The 20,091-nt window shown below is 46.2% G+C and overlaps 1 protein-coding gene across 1 annotated transcript in view; it reads right to left on the bottom strand.

Moving 5' to 3' along the window:
• The window catches only part of ARFGEF1 (ADP ribosylation factor guanine nucleotide exchange factor 1), a 230,663-nt gene extending 211,823 nt beyond the window's left edge, over positions 1-18,840 (bottom strand). The window contains exon 1 of the mRNA XM_068237469.1: positions 18,437-18,840. Within this exon, the coding sequence (XP_068093570.1) occupies positions 18,437-18,533 (97 nt within the window). The 5' untranslated portion in view covers positions 18,534-18,840. The remainder of the gene's footprint in view (positions 1-18,436) is intronic.
• Between the last annotated feature and the right edge of the window lie 1,251 nt (positions 18,841-20,091).

A 20,091-nucleotide genomic window follows, 5' to 3' on the forward strand; every position in this document is an offset into this window, starting at 1 on the left:
CATTTCTGCCATTAGTGTTTCTTTCTGTGATTTAAAGCCACCATTGAGGGCAGCAACTTAAACATTTAAGCAGTGTCTGTGGGAACGAAAGTGTGTAGGGACTAGGGGATTAGATTTGGCATCAATAATCTACCTGTGTGCATTCATACGTTTACGCAGAGTTTGTCCTAACGTGGTACATGCTGCAATACTCTACTTTTACTACAATGTGGCAAAATGAGAGTGATTTCCTCTACAGAGAGATGGCATCTATTTTGTAGGATACATCTGTGGCATACAGCAGTGATGTTTGTAGACCCTGGTGTGATTGGCTGGATTATTTTTATTGTTCCAGCTCAGTAATAATTAAGATTCAGCAGTGCCTGTTCTGTACTGTACTGCGCTTGCATGTCAAGGCAACCAAAAGTGCTTTTAAAATGCATACATTACACGCATTAACAGAAATTAAACCAAGCACATCTGATGTGAATGTAAAGTGCTTCAATGCTTTAGCTGTGTCTCTGTAGATAAATACCAAATAAAACCCACATTACTGGTGTTTCTTAGCGACTGTAGAACCGTGGCCATCGCCTGTAAAGTAAAGGCGAGCTGTAATAAACATGTAGCATGGTCCAGCACTGCAGCGCTTCAGCACACTCAGTGACGCACCTTTGTACAGTCTGCCCAGGCATGTTCTCTTCCCCTGTGGTACAGCCTTTACCATAATCACATCAGCTATATATGGTGGTATCTGTCGTGCCGCTACAGTGGAACCTTGTCTTGCAAGCATAATTAGTTCCGGAGATATGCTTGTAATCCAAAGCATTCTTATATCAAAGCAAATTTCCCCATAAGGTTTCATGAAAACTCGTTCAATCATTCTAAAAGCCAAAAATGTTTACAGTAAAATATTTAATAAAAAGCACGGTCATTTAATGCAAAGCATAAAGTAAAAAACGACTATCACTATAACAGAATCATTGCCATGTGTTTGCTCACCCCAACGTGTGTACGTGTGGGTACGGGTGCGAGTGTGGGTATGTGTGTGGGTACGTGTGTGTGTGTGGGTACGTGTGTGTGTGGGTACGTGCGTGTGTACGTGGGTACGTGGGTGTGTGTGTGTGTGGGTACGTGTGTGTGTGTGGGTGTGTGTGTGTGTGTGTGTGTGTGTGTGTGTGTGTGTGTGTGTGTGTGTATATGAATGTGTGTGCATGTGTACGTGTATGCATGTATGTGTGTACAATACACTTCCGTGCCCTTTTGCATACTCGAAGCAGGAAGTGACGGCAAGCGCGCGTCACTACCTGCTTGGCTGGTGGCCAGACAGGGAACACTGCATACGATCGCGGTGTTCCCTGAAGGCCTGTTTCTGGCAATGCCGTGCGGCGAGCGCAATGCACCGCATCGCTGCCGCCAGTTTGCAGTGTGAAACCGGCCTGAACAAGCATATGCCTATCAAGTGTTTCTGACATGCCTGTCAGATATGACATGAGTAGCTGCATGCTTGTTTCAGGTGTTATTCAGACACTACTGCAGCCAAATAGATCAGCAGGCCTGCCAGGCAACTGGTATTGTTTAAAAGGAAATAAATATGGCAGCCTCCATATTCCTTTTGTTTCAGGTCCTTGGAAGATTAAACAAAAAATAGTCTGAAACATTTAACCACTGTTGAGGAGCCCAGTTAATAAACAACCATATCAGGAAGTACTTGAGAAACTGACCTACACCAGGAGGTACATGGCAAACCCTGGCTGCTATACAGAATGTTGAGAGGTATTGCGCTAATCCTCTCCAGTATATATTGATTGCATGCCTATAGCTTGTGGAGGCATTAGTAATCTCTCACAGCATTAATGTGGTCTGCCGGCCCGCCTGCATGGCGAGCACAGAGCAGCTGATAAAAGCAGCATTGTTTGCAGGGCTTCTTGCTGAAAGCCAGGCCGCACAAAGCCTCTCCTCCCCGCCTTGCAACTACGACTGTCCTCTTTATAGAGCACCTCCGACTCCAATACCTGATACCAGGCATGAATATTAAATGAAAGACCAGGGCTGCCAGTCTCTTTGTTTCATCTCCCCCTCCACTCCCTATCTCATTGTCTCTCTGACCAGCTTCCCTTTCACCTGGTTTCATCAGGTTGTGTCAGAGAACACAGCGACTCTGCTCAACCTCCACCTGCAAAGCACTGAAGCCTTACAGAAACAACCATTGTGTGGCCCAAAAGGACAGATCACGACACACATTTCATACATAAAAAGACAGCGGCAGCAGCAAGCGGGTAGCAGGAAAAATACTTTATTCCTTTGTTAGCAGAGACATGGAATCAACATTTCAAAAGACGGTGATATATCTGAGGGTTGCAGAGCTGGCGCAATCAGGAAATTGCACGCTGTAAACGTGAGGCTGAATGAAACAGGCCAGAGAGGCATTGGAATTATCCTGATTACTCACTGAGAAACCCTGCTCTACCTGTTAACCTGCCGCAGCAGGTTAACGCCCACATACTCCGTGGCTCCCTCCACGTCACATCCGCACTATAAGAGGCAGGGTGTGTTGACCTGTATAGCTTATGGAGTTCATGTCTTTGTCACATGCTTTACAGCAGCTGTAGAAGGGCTAATTGCATCTTCCCTGTCTCCAGTGCATAAAAAATATACAAGGCAATGCATAATTTATTTACTAGGCTACATTTACTATTTTTTTCTACACAGCATTTTCCGTGGCGTTTGTATCAGAAAACAGTGCAACACTCCGGCTTGCCGGCCAATTGGAATTGCACGAAAAGACCCTGGCAACCGTGACAGGATACCCTGGCCCCCGATATTGCCTCTGTAACTCAGTATATCCTTTAATTAGATTCTGAGCTGATGGTTTTAAGAACAGTACTATGCTCATAAATACAGAGCAAGTCATGACAATCACATATGGATACAATCCTAAACCCAACTCCATGCATCATTTTAAGGTGATCGTTTATAAAAACTTGGGAGAACAAAAGAGAAACTTGTATTTTTTTCTCTTTTATTGAAAAAAAAACAAAAAAAACAAAAAAAAAAAACAGCAGAGCACTGTACTCTTCTCCACTGCACTCTTCTTCTTTACCTGAATGAGTAATGCAAGGCATAGACAGAGCTTCCCAAGAAAATTGCAGAAAACCACTCTGGAAAACAGCCGCTAAAGAAGCACCTGGCCAGTGATTTGATATTTGTTACTCAAGAAACAAATACAGGGTATAAAAAGGGCTAAAACACCCAGCTCAAAGGACCAGGAAGTTATCTGCACTGGTGGCGGACTTTAACCTTCCTGGCGGTAAGCCCGAGCTGAGCTCGGGCTATGCCGCGCAGGAAGATATCTCAGCCCCTGGTGGGGCGATTTCCTCCATTCAAAATGCTGTACGCGCAGCTAGCACTTTGCTAGCCGCGTGTACAGCTTGATCGCCGCCGCTCTGCGGCGATCGCCCGTATGCAGCGGCGCAAGAGGCCCCCCCTCCCCCCCGCCAGAGCCCTGCGCTGCCCGGACCAATGAGTTCCGGGCAGCGCTATGGGCTGGATCTGAGGTGTCTGAATTAGTGCTGGCTTACTGAACAGGCAGAGCCGAGATTCGAACCCTGGTCTCCTGTGTCAGAGGCAGAGCCCTTAACCATTACACCATCAGGAGGGTTAAAGCAGACCTGAACTCAGAACTTGCTCTCTGCTCTAAAAGATGAGCAACAGCATAATAACCTTTAAACTCTTTGGCGGTAATCCCGAGCTAGGGTCGGGGCGGAAAACCGCAGCTCAGAGCAGTAATCCCGACCTGTGCTCGGGGTAGCTGCTGGAGGCTGTATGCAGAGTAATGCGCGCAGCGGGCGTTTCAACATACCTCCCAGGGGATCCAGACATTGGCTGCCATTCTTCTTCGGCTCCTCCGAGGTTCTGCTTCCCCCGGGTGAGATCGCTGGCTGACGACAGCCAGCAATCTCACTTTATGGTTGCAGCACCACCCGGAGGATGCATGGAAAACTGCAGCGCTGAAGCCAGGGAGGTGAGTGATTGCTGTAACTGCTGCAGGTCTCCCTGGCAGCATGATTTTTGATTTGAAAAAGCTCTTGCGAATGCAATGATGTGGGGGATTTTTATAAAATCACATCGCTCAAGTGGGATCACACCAATAGCATTACATTAGCAAGAGTTTTCAAATCACACAGAAAATCGCTTCTAGTGGGTTTCTGGCCTTAAAATCTGAAAAGAATCATAATGCCAAGGGGTTAAAGAACATAATTTCTTTGTTACAGCTGATACAAATCCTGCAATAAATCTGCAGTGTGTCTACTTCCTGTTCCATGGAAGCAGATATAGGGTTAATAGCCTGTGTTTACAAATTAGCTGCTCTGCAGAGGCAGCAGATTCCTGAGCTGACAAGCTGAAAAATCAAATTACAGTTGTGATTAGTCACAGACGAGGGGGAATTAGACAGGCTAAACTCTCTAAATACATACAGGGTATATTTCTCTAGGTTTTCCTTCAGTCCAGTGTGAGAGTTCAGGTCCACTTTAAGGGCCCGTTCTCAATAGGGCGATTAGCGTGCGATTCCCGCTAATCGCAGAAGCGCTAGCACAATAATAACCTAATGGCAATGATCTCACTGCCGCAATTGCTGTCGATCACGATTAATGGCAATCGCAAAACGTGTTAGCTGCAGCATTTTTCCGGGATTCTCGAGCGATCGCGGTACAGTGCTTGAACAAGTTGATAGTGATCATCGGGAATCGCTGGAGTGTACAGTAATTTTACCTCACTAATTGCGGTAAAATCACTTGTGAAAAGCGGTTTGCAGCTGAAATTATTTTATTCCAAAGCAGCACCCTGCACTCCTGATAAGATCTGCACAGGAATGATTCGATGTACAGAGAGATGATCTTCAAGGAGAGAAGGGAGGAAACTCTTTACAAGCAGTGGGGACATTTTAGAAGCGCACCTTTCCAAAAGAAGAGCAGCACTCGCTCCAACCAGTCTACTGTCAGTGTATAATATACGGTAGCAGTTACTTTGTGGAACAGCTTATATTGTGCATGCTGGATGGAGGTGACATGCCAGTATTCTAAAATGAGGCCAAATCAATAATGCAAGTATATTCAATATTGATCAGGGACCATTTTAAGATCGTTTTTAAAGCCCTTTATTATTTCATAGAATTTAACAGCAGCAATTATAGACGTGTGAGCTTATGGTTGTTACATTTTTTTCCCTTTAATACACCAATCCGGCTGCCTTCCTGTTATCTCTCCCTCTCTCCATTTAGTAGGTATGCATTTATAAATTATATGGGGTTTTTTTTTGCATAAATGCTGCATAGCTGGCTAAGGGTGACCCCGAAGGGAAAGGAAGCAGCATCAGACCGTTAGTGGACATTTATTTTTGTACTTCTATTTGTATGAAACATAATAAAAATTAATGAGGGCTTTAAAGCAAGTGATAGTAAAGCGATGAGATAAACAATCACATCAATAGGCCTACGGTGAATGATGACACTTTTTTTCTGCTCCCACACAGGCAAATCTTGAACTATTTTTTAAGGAAAACCTGTACTGAGAAAAACCTCCCCTGGAGGGTACTCACCTGGGGTGGGGGAAGCCTCCGGATCTTATTGAGGCTTCCCCCGTCCTCTTTGGTCCCACGGCGGCGACGATAAAGCTCCCCTAACAGCGGAGATGTAAATATTTACCTTCCCGGCTCCGGCGCAGTATCGGTTCTCCGCTCAGAGTTAGGCTGAAATAGCCGATCGCTGTCGGGCCGCTCTCCTGCGCAGTAGAGCGGACCTGTCGGAGATCGGCTATTTTCGCCTATCTCCGTGCGGAAAGCCGCAACAGCGCCCCCGCTGGAGCCAGGAGAGATAAATAAATCAGCGCTTATCAGGCTTGTCGATGGAGGATTCCGGGACTCTTCGGGGGAGCCAGCGCTGGATTGCCTGCAGCTACAGGGGAGGGGGAAGCCTCATTGGGATCCTGTGGCTTCCCCCTCCTGAGGTGAGTACCACCCAGGGGAACCTTTTTTTCGTTACAGGTTCTCTTTAATCTGATGTGTTTCAGTTCTGATTACTTAGCAGAGTGTGGCTTCAGTGCAGATGCAAAAAAAAAAAAAAAAAAAAAAGGCATTTCTTTACCCTTAGGTTGCATTCACAGTGGGACGTTGTGGAGCTGCATTATAAACTCTTATAACGCATCTTACCGCACTGCAATGCTAATCCTATGGGACGTTCTAAGTGCGGCGTTAGCATCACAACATGTAGCGTTATGGTAACGCACTGCATTACCTCTAAACGCACACGTTTCCAGGTACAGGGAAGCATACTTTTCATTGCCTGTATGCTTTACTGTACCCCACTGTATGTAATGGTAACATGGCTTTAATGTGCGTTACCACTTTTTTTGCGTTGTAATGCTGCGTTGTGACTAACGTCGCATCACAACTGTGAATGCAGCCTTGTAGTGAGCAAACAGACAAATACTCTGCTTAGTTAAAAATAACATTAAAGGCTCATACATACACACACTTGACTAAAGTCATCTGAGGCAGCCGATAACGTCCAACCTGCGGCCGATAATCAAGCGTGTGTACAGTAGCTCCCCAACTGCCGCTTCGCAAGCAATCCATCTGTACAATCAACAGCCAACCCCTTTGTGCAAGTCACTCCCCTGCCTGTCGCGTGACATCACATATGCGTTGCTACATTGCCGGCCTTGTCTGATATTTCAGTTCTGGGTACCCTTCAAGTACAAACACACAAGACAACAAGACAGTGAGCACAGAATACACAAAACAGTTTGTGGGATCACTTTCAGTACAGATAGTTAGAGAAGGGGTTAGAAGGACAATGCTGAATGCAGTGCAGTGTGTCTAGTATGAGAGGAGTGGGAGGTTTAGCATCCAGGGTTTCCTTCTCCTTGCTATACACATCACTAAGCTCATGCACTGCTGGATTTGTGTGGTTAGAAACATGCAAACGTTTTACCTGGCAGACCTAAACATTAGAATTCAGCTGCTGGAGAAGCTACAGGAAGGTGATGCAGTCACACTCCAGTCACCTCCGCTGAATGCCTGGCAGCTGAGTCACCATATTTCAGGAAGAAAGGGCTATATTCCTAAATGTAACCTGCTCTCCTTCAACGTAAACCAGAGACGAAGCACCCTCATGTATTTTACCATATATATCAGTGGGAACGTTAGAGAAAACACCTACCCTGCTCTCTGTTTCATTCTTCACTGCTTGGCCTGCTTGTTATCAGCCCTGATAAAATCCCTGGCTGAGCATTCAGTCTGGCTTTGCTCAGGAATCATTATAGCTGAGTCTGTGTTCTCTGATGTATTTTCAAGCCCAAGCCTGCCCCCTTCTGGCTCTGCTCAGGAATCATTATAGCCGAGTCATTATAGCAAAGCCAGACTGAATGCTCAGTCGGGGATTTTATCAGGGCTGATAAGAAGCAAGCTGAACAGTGAAGAATGAAAGAGCAGGGTAGGTGGTTTCTCTAATGTTCCCACTGATATATTATATATAGTAAAATACATGAGGGTGCTTCGTCTCTGGTTCACTTTAAAGGACACCTGAAGTGAGAGGTATATCAAGGCTGCCATACTTATTTGCTTTTAAAGGGAAGGTTCGTGCTAAACAAAACAAAAACATCTTGCCCAGGGCTTCCTCCAGGCACAGGCAGCCAATAACTGCCTCACCGCAGCTCCACTTCCAGCCGGTGGCCCGGGGTCCACTTCCTTGCAGATGCCTCACCAGGTCGGCATCCTCTGCGCCGCTCATGATCGGGCTCACGAGGTCTGCAGCGTTCTGGGCAGGCATGGTATTTCTGCACTTGCACAGAACGCTCCAAGCAACATGAGCGCAATCACGAGCGGCATGCATAGTAGATGCCAGTCAGCATCTGCAATGGAGGGGACCCCGGGCCACCGGCTGGAAGCAGAGCTGTGGTGAATGACATCTTGGCTGCCAGGGACTGGAGGAAGCCCTGGGTAAGTAGATTAAACAAGACAAAATGCATGGCTGCTGATCCTCTGCCTCTAAAAGGTGCATATACACCTTTGGCTCATGACAACGCATTCTGCTGCTATGTGGGGGTGCGGAGGGACAATGAAGCGGCGCATGAGTAACATCACATGGCAAGCAGGGGAGCAACGTGCACAAAGAGGTTTGCCGTTGCTTGGCCAAGTTGATCCACCCAGCGGATATGGCCACTGTACACACGCCTGACTATCAGCTGAGGCGGTCGTTATTGGTAACCTCAGACGACTTCAGTCATGCATGTGTATGAGGCTTCTGTGTTTTCCCCAGAAATTATTTACAGCTGGGTGGCATGAAAAAGTAGCGGGGTGGGGAAAGATGAGAGAATGCAGGTGCTTCTGTGCGCAACTTTGCTCACAGCATAGGATGTGGTGAGCCGCTGACAGCCAGGTGCTCAACAAAACTAGTCGGGTGAAGCACTCGGCTAAAACAGCCTGGGGAGAACACTGGGCTTAATACTCTTAACCCTAGCCCCAAGCAAGCATGCAGATAAGATGTTTGACTGGATTTGCCATATGCTTGTTTCGAGTGGATGATTCAGACATTATGGGCTCTATTCACAAAATTTCTCATACATGACTTACAGTATTTATCACTTAAAGAGAACCCGAGGTGGGTTTTAATAATGCTATTAGGACACATAGGCTGGTTCTGCATACTATTACCAGCCTCGGTTACTATACTGTGCCCCCCCCCCCCCCTTTGACATGGCCCGCCCTGCGCTCTGCTGTCCCCCAGCATAAAACCCGCCGTGCTAGCGACATGCAGCTTGTCGCTAGGCGGCCGGCTGTTTACATCCAGGCTGTCATTAAACGCCGCTCCCCCACATCCTCTATAGCGCTGCACCCCGCCTGCGTCCCTTCCCCCCAATCAGCTTACGGAGGCGGGGAGGGAAGAGACGCAGACGGGGAGTGGCGCTATAGAGGAGGCAGGGGAGCGGCGGTAAAGGACAGCCTGGATGTAAACAACCGGCTAGCGACAAGCTGCATGTTGCTAGCACAGCGTTTTTTTTCTGGGGGACAGCAGAGCGGGCCATGGGGGGGGGGGGGGGGGCAGGCACAGTATAGTAACAGAGGCTGGTCATTGTATGCAGAACCAGCCTATGTGTCCTAATAGCATTCTTAAAACCCTCCTCGGGTTCTCTTTGAGTGATAAAAATTACCTTTCAGCACATTTACAAGCAAAATAATCCCTCAAAGTAAGTCGTTCCTGATTAACTTCATTTTAATATTACTTTTCTTACCTTAATTATATTTTTGCTCTTTGGGAGCTTAAAAATGTAACATAGATAAGGTGAAAAAAGAGGAAACTGGTGAAAAAGCTTTGTGAGTCATGCACCATGTATGCATGAAAGGTAGCAGGAAAGCCAGGCAACTGGGGTCAATTATAAGGAAATGAATATGGCAGCCTCCATAGCCCTCACTTCAGGTGTCCTTTAATGAGCTACAATGAAACCACATTCTCATGTAGAACCATGTTTCAAGCTAACATCTCTGAACAGTTAGAGAATACAAAAAGTCAGTGGTTTGACTAGTTTTAAAGATGTAAGCTTTGGGCAATAACCATGCCAACGAGGAAAAGCATGCAGTCAGCAAATGCTCAGCCACTTACTGGTTACATGCCTGATTCAGAAAGCCAATGACGATGCCCCAAGGCTTGCAACTTCAAAGAACAACTTGCCCAATTTACCATAAAATGGGAACCATACAGGCGCTTTTGCCTACTAAACTTTCAGTATCGCATTATCAGGCATTAAACAGAACTGAAAAAAAAGGAGTTACTCACCTATAGAGAGGGAAGGCTATGAATACCACAGTCTTCCCAGTCCTCTCTCTATCCGATGTCCCCTGCTGAATGTACATGCCTTTGGGACTCCTCAGCAGGCTTGCGTCCAGAGCAGGGCTGTGGAGTCGGAGCAATTTTGGGTACCTGGAGTCAGAGGTTTCATAAACTGAGGAATCTGAGTCGGATGATTTTTGTACCGAATCCACAGCCCTGGTCCCGAGTGCTTACAAAGACAGATGTATCTGTACTGTGTATGCGCAAGCCAGAATCTCATGTGTGCATTATGGATTTGCTTGTATTTGGAAGCACTCAGGGACATGAATACTTCAGCAGCCTGAGGAGGGCCGAAGAGGTATTCCACCAAGCTGGTCAAGGAACTTCACCGGGGCCCAGTGTGGAATGAGGGGACAGACAGAGACCGGGAGGCTCAATGGAATCCAGAGCCTCTCCTCTACAAAGTTGGCTTATACCAGCACATTACAAACATTTTTAACTTCACAAAAGTTATTTGCTTTACATGAGCCAGAAGGTGCTCCCATTATCCACCATTGGTTTAGTGAATAAGTATGCAAATCATTCCTTTATCAATACATGCCTTGCACCGATGAAGGCATCTCAGAACATAACCTGAAACAGCTGTCTTGCTAGTTGAATTAAAGGGCTTCGAAAAATGAACAGGCTACAGGCTACACTATAACAAGGGCTCCAAATGCCAGCATAACTTTTAAAGGACCACTCCAGTGAAAAAAGTAAGCAGATAAAATCTGACAGAACCGACAGGTTTTGGACTAGTCCATCTCCTCATAGTGGATTTACCAGGGTTTTCACTGTTTTAAAAAGCATTTCCTGAACGGCAGTTTAACTGCCAAAACATACCAGCCAGCCTCCCTACTCACTTGCACACTATTTTGGCAGTTAGGGTCTGTTTCCATTACATGCAGAACAAATGCAGAAAACCTGACTCCAATGAAAGCCTATGGGCCTGTTTCCACTAAACAGAATTTTTCTGATGCAGATTTTCCCATAGGAATTCATTGGAGTCAGTTTTTCTGCATTTAATCTGCGTGTATTGGAAACAGACCCTAATAACTGCCAAAATAGTGTGCAAGTGAGTAGGGAGGCTGGCTAGTATCTTACTGTTTTGGCAGTTAAACTGTCGTTCAGGAAATACTTATGACAACAAAGAAAGCCCTGAGAATCCCCTATGAGGAGATGGACTAGTCCAAAACCTGTTGGTTCTGCAAGCTTTTAACTGCTTACTTTTTTCACTGGAGCAGTCCTTTAAGGAACATAGAAACATGATTTGCTTATTTACTCACTGAGCAAAAGTGATGCTTTATAGGAATACCTTCTTGCTTACTGTTACTATGGCTGGAGAAGCCGGGATAACACATGGCACTCAATGGAGCAAATCCAGCAGGATGGCTGAGTAGAAGAACAATGCGCTCAGATATTGCTGTGGTGTCAAACTTCAAAGCTCCAGCATGCATGGGATGCTGTACACACGCTAGATTCTTGCCCGAGGTGGTCCTTATTAGCTGTCCTGACCAACTTTAATCCAGCGTTTGCATGTTATTTTAAAATCACCCTCAACCACCACTTTGAATAATCAATGTAAAATGGTCACAAAACGTCAGAGGGCATTCTGAGCCCAGACAAGGCATGACGAAGCATTTAACAGATACCAGCAGCACTAGTAAAGACTCAGCAAGACTTAACATCTATTTTGCATAAGAACAGATAAAATTACCAGCATTGGTATGCACCTTCTGTCACCAGCGTGTGATCAGTTGCCTCCTCTATGCACAAACGCTTGCAAGCAGCATTCTTCTTCCCTAAGGCACTTCCACTATGTGTTCCCTCCTTGTAATAAGCTGCTGCTGCTTCTGCTAACAGGTTTACCAGGCTCCCATACTGTTTTGTTTAGTCTGTTGCCATCACATGCCAAATTCAAAAGGATGTCATTGCAAAGTTCTATTTGAAAACCTACTGGACCAAAAATGAGCATCAAACTCACAGGGATAAAAAGCAGGCCACACACTAGCACAGAATGCCCTGATGCCACTCTCCAGCCATGCTTTCTGGAAGATATAGAGATCCAGGAGGAAGAGCCTGCTGGCTCACAAACAATTTGTAATGGTCTTGTTCAGGTGACAGTCTGTACAAGTGCCCCTGGCCTGGCATACAAAAAAAAGCTCACTTGTTATCAAGTATGTTGGAAAACCATCCTCGGCCACTAATGTTTTCCACAGCAGCCTGTACCTGCTCATTCTCCTCCGCCCCCTCTCATAAATCGATCCTGCTCATCCTCCTCCTCCCCTGACTTAGCTAACTCCTGCCCCTCGCTCCCTTCTTTCTTCCTCCAACTCACTCCTGCTCATTTCTCTTCTCCACTCCTGTCCTTTCTCCCCCTCATCCCTTTTCGCAGGTCACTCCTGCTCATCCTTCCAGATCCCCTTTCCCAGCTTGCACCAGCTCATCCTGCCACCTACCTCTCTCCCAGCCTTTCCACCACCCTCCCCCTCTCGCTCCTGCTCATTCTACCCAGCTCACTCCTGCTTATCAACCACACTCCCACAGCTTGCACCTGCTCATCCTATCACCTCCCTCCCAGATTCTCTGCCACCCTTCACTCTCCTAGGTCACTCCTGTTCATCCGTCCAGATGCCCTTTCCCAGCTTGCACCAGCTCACCCTGCCACATCCTCTCTCCCAGCTTTTCCACCACCCTCCCCCTCTCACTCCTGTTCATTCTACCCAGCTCACTCCTGCTCATCAACCACACTCCCACAGCTTGCACCTGCTCATCCTATCACCTCCCTCCCAGATTCTCTGCCACCCTTCACTCTCCTAGGTCACTCCTGTTCATCCGTCCAGATGCCCTTTCCCAGCTTGCACCAGCTCACCCTGCCACATCCTCTCTCCCAGCTTTTCCACCACCCTCCCCCTCTCACTCCTGTTCATTCTACCCAGCTCACTCCTGCTCATCAACCACACTCCCACAGCTTGCACCTGCTCATCCTATCACCTCCCTCCCAGATTCTCTGCCACCATTCACTCTCCTCGGTCACTCCTGTTCATTCTCCCCAGCTCAGTCTTGCCCATCCAGCACCCTACCCTCTCCCAGCTCACTACTGCTCATCCTCTCACCCCCCCAACCTGCCTTCTCCAGAACAGGCTGCTCAGCAGACAGTCAAGCAGTGTGTTCGCACAGGCATGTCACCCGGAATAATCACACAATCTTTTCAGATAACCCAAGTTTGAGGGGTATATAAAGTATAATAATCAATACTCATCAACATATCCTTAACTGTCATAAAAAAGATTTTGACCCAGAAATTGATGTACCATGCTTGCTATATCTCAGGAGAAACTGCACATTTCAGGCAAATGGAACTGATATCTGTTATGTCTGTAGTCAATCTGTACAGCAGGTTAATGTCCATATCAGAGCTAAACTCCATAAAATACCCTATGCAAAAATATAACAGACCAGAAATACGAAATGCATAAACAAACAGCTGCTTAATAGAAAGTTTATGATTTATTAAAGGATACCCGAAGTGACATGATGAGATTGACATGTCTATGTACAGTGCCTAGCATACAAATAACTATGCTGTGTTCCTTTTTTTCTTTCTCTATCTGAAAGGGTTAAATATCAGGTATGTAAGTGGCTGACTCAGTCCTGACTCAGACAGGAAGTGACTACAGTGTGACCCTCACTGATAATTCCAACTATAAACACTTACCTAGCAGAAAATGGCTTCTGAGAGCAAGAAAGAGATAAAAAAGGGGAATTTCTTATCAGTGAGGGTCACACTGTAGTCACTTCCTGTCTGTGTCAGGACTGAGTCAGCTACTTACATACCTGATATTTAACTCTTTCAGGCAGAGAAAGAAAAAAAGGAACACAGCATAGTTATTTGTGTGCTAGGCACTGTACATACACGTGTCTATCTCATGTCACTTCGGGTATCCTTTAAAAAGAATTGAGGAACCATCCAGAGGCGCGGAATAAAGTAGACGCACAAGCAGCAGCGCGATGTATGCACTAAACTGCGTTAGGCCCGGTCAGATGGGTGCCCGACAGAGTCTCATTCAAATGCTTTTCTGCAAGTGTGCAGAAAAGCATTTGACAGCTTTCGGCAATGACCTGCGTTTTTCACAGAGACGTGGCAGGAAATTACCAAGTAAGCAAACTGTTGCTTTCAGGGTCACCTCAAATGACAGGAAAAAACAGAGATTAAAACACAGTGTTAGCGCAAAAGATGGTAACCAGCAGGAAACAACGGTACCTCCGCTGCCCATTCATTTGAATGGGCAGCACTTTATGATGATGGATGAGGCCAGCGGTAAACCACATGTAAACCGGCTCTATGTCTGGAATTATGTGTGTAAAGTCTTGCGCATGATGAGTAGAGCATAACGCACTGCATGTAATCTATTGCATTCCACTCTACTCTTAGCAGTCCATACACCCCAATGTGCTGCCAATCATGACGTAAAGAGGTGATCAAAATGTTAAGTAGTCACACAGGCAACTGGAGAATTATACAGCTCTAGCATTATAATGCAATGTCAATCTGCGGTCATCATGACTGCCAATATCCAAACGCATTACTGGGAAAGAAAAAAACTGGAAAAGTGTAAAAATCACACAAACTGGATTTCTGATCAAAACACAATAGGGCGTAAGTGGCTACCACTGAGGTTAGCCTCTATCTTGCTTATTGTATGAATACTGTTCAGTGACAGCAAACATTGCCATGGCAACAGCATTGACACACACAACTGTCTGGGCCCTCAGGAAGCCAGGCATATGTGTAACCATGAGGCCTACACAGATGACTTAGAGAACGTTTCATTTATAAGGCTGCTCACAGTGGCCAATCTTGTAGACCAGCTCCAAGACCAGATTTAATACAGTGCTGACACCTAAAGAATTTTATTTTTCCAACATGCAGAAACAGCTGAGAAAAAAACAACAACAAAGTCTGTGGATCTGTTGGTTACATTGTCTGTACATGCTACAAACTAACTGCACACTGTAACAAGCTCAGTTTGAGGGGAAGAAAAGTGGAACAAATGATTCTAATGTATCAAAACTGAATGAAGAATAGATCTGAGACTGCATTCAGTCTGTTTGCCTTGCATAACGCATGCGTTATAATGCATGTAAACTGCAATTGACACTGTGCATTATACCATACACGTTCATTAAAAGCGAGTTAGAATAACATAACCCGTTACAATGCACAGACGTAATGAGCACCATCGAATTGTATAGGCAGTGAGTTGACATGCAGAATAATTCTGCAACAGCAATTGATGCATATCCAAAAAGCATGTGACCAATCTCACTTTCCACTAACAAGTTTTAAAGGACAATTGAAGTGAGAGGTATATGGAGGCTGACATTTTTTTCCTGGCTATTCTACTGATCCTCTGCCCCTCATACTTTTAGCCATAGACCCTGAACAAGCATGAAGATCAGGTATTTCTGACACTATTGTCAGATGTGACAAGATTAGCTGCATGCTTGTTTCTGGTGTGATTCAGACACCACTACAGCCGAATAGATCAGCAGGGCTGCCAGGGAACTGGTATTGCTTAAAAGGAAATAAATATATCAGCCTCCATAAACCTCGTTACAGTTGCCCTTTAAGTCAAATAAAACCCAAAACAGAACAAGTCAAATGCTAATATTGACAAACAAAACACCGGGTTTATGTACAGATGATGAGGAATGAAGGTTGATTCTGCTTCTGTTCGAGAGTCTCAGGTATAACTGTAGACTCGCACTGGACGCACGTGGGACAGCTACAGATCGGAAGGGAACTTAAAAGTAGCCAATTGAGGCATCTGAATACATTTTTTTTTTAGAGGCCAGCCATTCAAAAAAAGATTACTGTAGATTAAATCTGTGTCAATTGTTGAAGTGGACTGGCACTATTCATTCACTTTGCGGCAATTCAGTCTATGAATAGAGTATTCAATTCAATCTAAGACTACTTTTTAACCCTTGAAAATCTTCTGAAAAGTCAGGGGTCACCTTATACTCCAGGTGTCATTGATGCCGGGTGATACGACCTATCCTGTTACCGCCTCTCAGAACTCGCTGCTGAGGACTGTAGTGAAGCGATGCAGGCGCACGTGTGAGATCTGAGAGGCATAGGAGGAGGTAAATAGGATACAAGGGTGGGCTAGACGGGTGAAAGAGGCGTGTTTTATGGGCACAGCGTGATCTATTCTTCCATACCGCTCTGATAAACAGGTAGACAAGGAGAGCTGACCAATCCACTTAAAGAGAACCAGAGACGTTGGAAAAAAAGCTTTTATACATACCTGGGGCTTCCCCCAGCCCCATAAGCCTGGATCGCTCCCACTCCGCCATCCTCCACTGCCTCTATCCGTCGGTACCAGGTCCCGTACTTTCGGCCAGTCGACGCAAGCACAGTGCATCACTTGCGGCAGACGCGGCCAATTGTACGCAAGAGCAGGGACACCTCCAGACGCATACATAAGGATATGGAGGGAGTCCCTGCTCTTGCGTACAATTGGCCGAGTCCGCTGGAAGTGACGGGACCCGGTAGCAGCGATAGAGGCAGCGGAGGACGGCGGCGTGGGAGCGATCCAGGCTTATGGGGCTGGAGGAAGCCCCAGGTATGTATAAAAGCTTTTTCATTTTTTCAGTTCAGTTTGTCTCTGGTTCCCTTTAAGGAGAGTTGACCAATCCAACCAATCAATCGCCTTTTTTTCCTACTGGGTACCACATACAGTACAGCACCAGTATCTGTTCATACATAGCACAGTATATGATGTTTTTTAAATTTTTATTTGGTCTGCGTTGGAAGAGGGGTAGTCTTATACAGCAAGTATATCCCAAACACTGTATTTTAACTGGAAAAGTTGGGCGGTCGTCTTATATGCCCAGTCGCCTTATACGCTAGAATATACAGTAATAAGCATCACCAACTGAAGTTATTCCTGGCTGCCTGTTTCCAGAAAATTATCCAGCTCTACTCTACATTATTACATTGCATTACCAGTAGTGTACCAATCATGATCACACCCTGTGCGATAAGAACAGCAAGTTCTGGCAACTGCTGGGTCCCCTAAAGTAGACTAGTGCCAAAAATATACCATTGATCAGGAGAGGCTGCTCTTTTGATTGTAGGCAACTGACCGCAATGGCTGTATTCTGGAATGATCCGTACAATGCTAGTGGTGGTGGTAAATCTTTTAGCGACCATTATTTCCTTTGAAATCTATTCGATATAGAGCGGTGCCAGGTGGCAAACAGATCAATACTTTGCCAATCGATTCTCAAAATGCATTACACTTTGTGTAGGTGCCCATAAAATTATTGATTTTTGCCATTGATTTCCAACTAGTAATCAATGCCTCTACATGCTTGTCAAATCAATAATTACTTTGATTTTTGAATGGGAGATGTCAGTCAGGAGCGGCGGTAGATCGATGCCCAATAGCGTTGTATGGCATCATGCTGAAATCTATTAAAAATCTATGTGCAGTGTGTGGAAGCATTCAATAACATTGATCTCACTCTGATCACATACTGATCTTATGCTGGGCATACACAGATAGATGCTTCGGCTCGATTAGCTGCCGGATCGACTCCCGCTGCTTCCCTGCGCGCGCCTGGATAGATTCCAGCTCGTCCCTGCGGGCGCTTCCTTATCTTCCGATCGTTTTCCGCTATTGTCCGCCCACTGGTATCAAGCGGGCAATCGATCCGGCGGGCAATCGGACCTGTTGGAAATGATCAATCGAGCCATCAGCGGCTCGATTGATAAGAAGAATTTATCCGTGTATGCCCAGCATAAGAGGGATCTAGCTTCAGGTGGCCACACGATACAATAAAGTGATGTGATTTTACTGCAATTTGATAAAAACTTCATTTCTACATAAAAAAATTGAAAGCTTTCTTTATTCGAGCGAAAATTCCATCGGATTTCCCACTTGTTTGGTTTTACTCAATGGGGAGTGGTGGAAATTTCTGATCAATTTTTTTGCAAGATTGTATGGAGTGTGGAAATTGACAATTTCGTATTGTAGACGCAAGTACATTTTTTCAGTTTTTAATCATTTTTTTTTCATAATTGAGTAACAACTGAACACACCTGTGTGATACATTGGTCAGATTTTTATAATCGATCAGAAAAAAATCATAGTAAATCTTGAATTGAAAATGTAAAATAAAAATAAAAAAAATTGTATGGAGTGTGTGGCCACTGGTCATCTTTAACTGTATGGCTACCAGTAACCCAGTAATACAAAGTATGTGGAAGGATTCGATCAGACTGATCTCACTGTGATCAGATTCTATTCTGAGAGGGATTTATCTTATGGCCATCTATGTAGTGTATGGCTACCTTTAGCCCATCAATAGACAATCCATGGCACCTCTTCCTGCCTCCATGGTAGCTGTGTGCTGCTAAGTGACACAGGCACGGGTGACAGCAGCAGTGTCACCTCCCCCCCAGTCACCTTGTGGCACACACACGTCAGGCAGACAGCGGCTGTCCTCCTATCACACAGTGCCAGGCATCATGTCACACACACAGCAGCCACCCATTGTCCCCGCACCGGTGACAGCGCTCACCTAGGGCCACCTCGCAGGCTTTGCGCAGCTGGCTGTGGTGGGCTCGCTTCACCTCCTTGTCGCTGAGGATCTTCTCCAGGGCCCGGGTGAGGAACATGGTGCTGCGATCACCGCTGTGCGATCCGACTCAGGAACAGGCGACGCCTCGGCTAATGTCGGCCAGTGTGAGGAGGAGGCCGCCCCATCCCAGCCCCTCTCAGCCCAGCCGTGTCCCGCTCCTTCTCCCGGGGACTGACGTGACGGACGCGGCTCGGCTGCTCAGGGAAGCTCGGCTCCTCTCTTCGCCATGTTGGAAGGAAGCGACGTCAGGAAGAGCCCCGCCCAGAGCAGACACTGCAGCAACACCCGGGGGAGGGACGGGGAGGAGGAGGGCGGCAAGGTGTCACTCAGGTCTCCCGGTACAGCAGGCTCTGGAGCTGTCCCTCACCCTGCCTGACAATGGCAGCAGGGCTCAGCAGCTGCACCTCCACATCCCACACAACATGCTCCTCACTCCACCTGCTGGCCCTGCCAGGACTTCTTCTTATAATCAATTATTATAGGAATACTATAAAATGCAAAGTGTACCCTGCATTAGCTTATATGTATGTATTTACAAATGCAGTAACAATATTATTAGGATGTACAAGAAAAAAAATAATGGATTAGTTGTAAAGCGTATAAAAGATTTTTCCAGCCAATTGGATCACTTTGAATGATTGAATTTTCAATAGATTATTCTGATTGTATTCAGTGGCGACACTCAGGCCCAGATTTACATCACAGGAGCCAATTGGCAGAGATGTCCTGGCACAAGGGGCATTGCTTAGGGTGACCATATTTTGATTTCCAAAAAAGAGGAGGCTCACAACAGCATGTGGGCGTGGTCATGGGTGGGGCCAAATATACAAAACCTTAGCCGTGTGCTGTCCAACTTCGCGGGCATGGAGGGCCATTTTTTTCTTTCCAGACCACATGGTGGAGCGCAGGCCGACCACAAAATGCAATCCGATTCGCAGAAGATTTCCCCACAAAATGCAATGAGATTGGCAACAGATTTCCCCACAAATGGAATCAGATTGGCAGCAGATTTCCCCACAAATGCAATGAGATTGGCAGCAGATTTCCCCACAAATGCAATGAGATTGGCAGCAGATTTCCCCACAAATGCAATGAGATTGGCAGTAGATTTCCCCAAAAATGCTATGAGATTGGCAGCACATTTCCCCACAAATGCAATGCGATTGGCAGCACATTTCCCCACAAATGCAATCTTATTGGCAGCAGATTTCCCCACAAATGCAATCTTATTGGCAACACATTTCCCCACAAATGCAATGAGATTGGCAGCACATTTCCCCACAAATGCAATAAGATTGGCAGCACATTTCCCCACAAAATGCTCTTTCCCCCATGCTGCTTGCGGCTGCCTAAATATACCTCCCTCGTTCTCCGCTGCGGTGCAGCTGCTACCGCTAACACACCTCAGATCGGCGGTGAGCAGGAGATAGGAGTCAGCCACACCAGCCGCGCGCCGGCAAATTCAAATGCAGGAAGTGACATCATCGGTTAACGTCCAGCTACAGTCCACCGTGCGGCTGCTATGTGCCGGTCTGGCTGGTTCCCATCTCCTGCTCACCGCTGATCTGATGTGTGTTAGCGGTGATGAAGAGCCG

Source organism: Hyperolius riggenbachi, chromosome 5 (genome assembly GCF_040937935.1).
Source record: "Hyperolius riggenbachi isolate aHypRig1 chromosome 5, aHypRig1.pri, whole genome shotgun sequence".
In the NCBI taxonomy this organism is placed as follows: Eukaryota; Metazoa; Chordata; class Amphibia; order Anura; family Hyperoliidae; genus Hyperolius; species Hyperolius riggenbachi.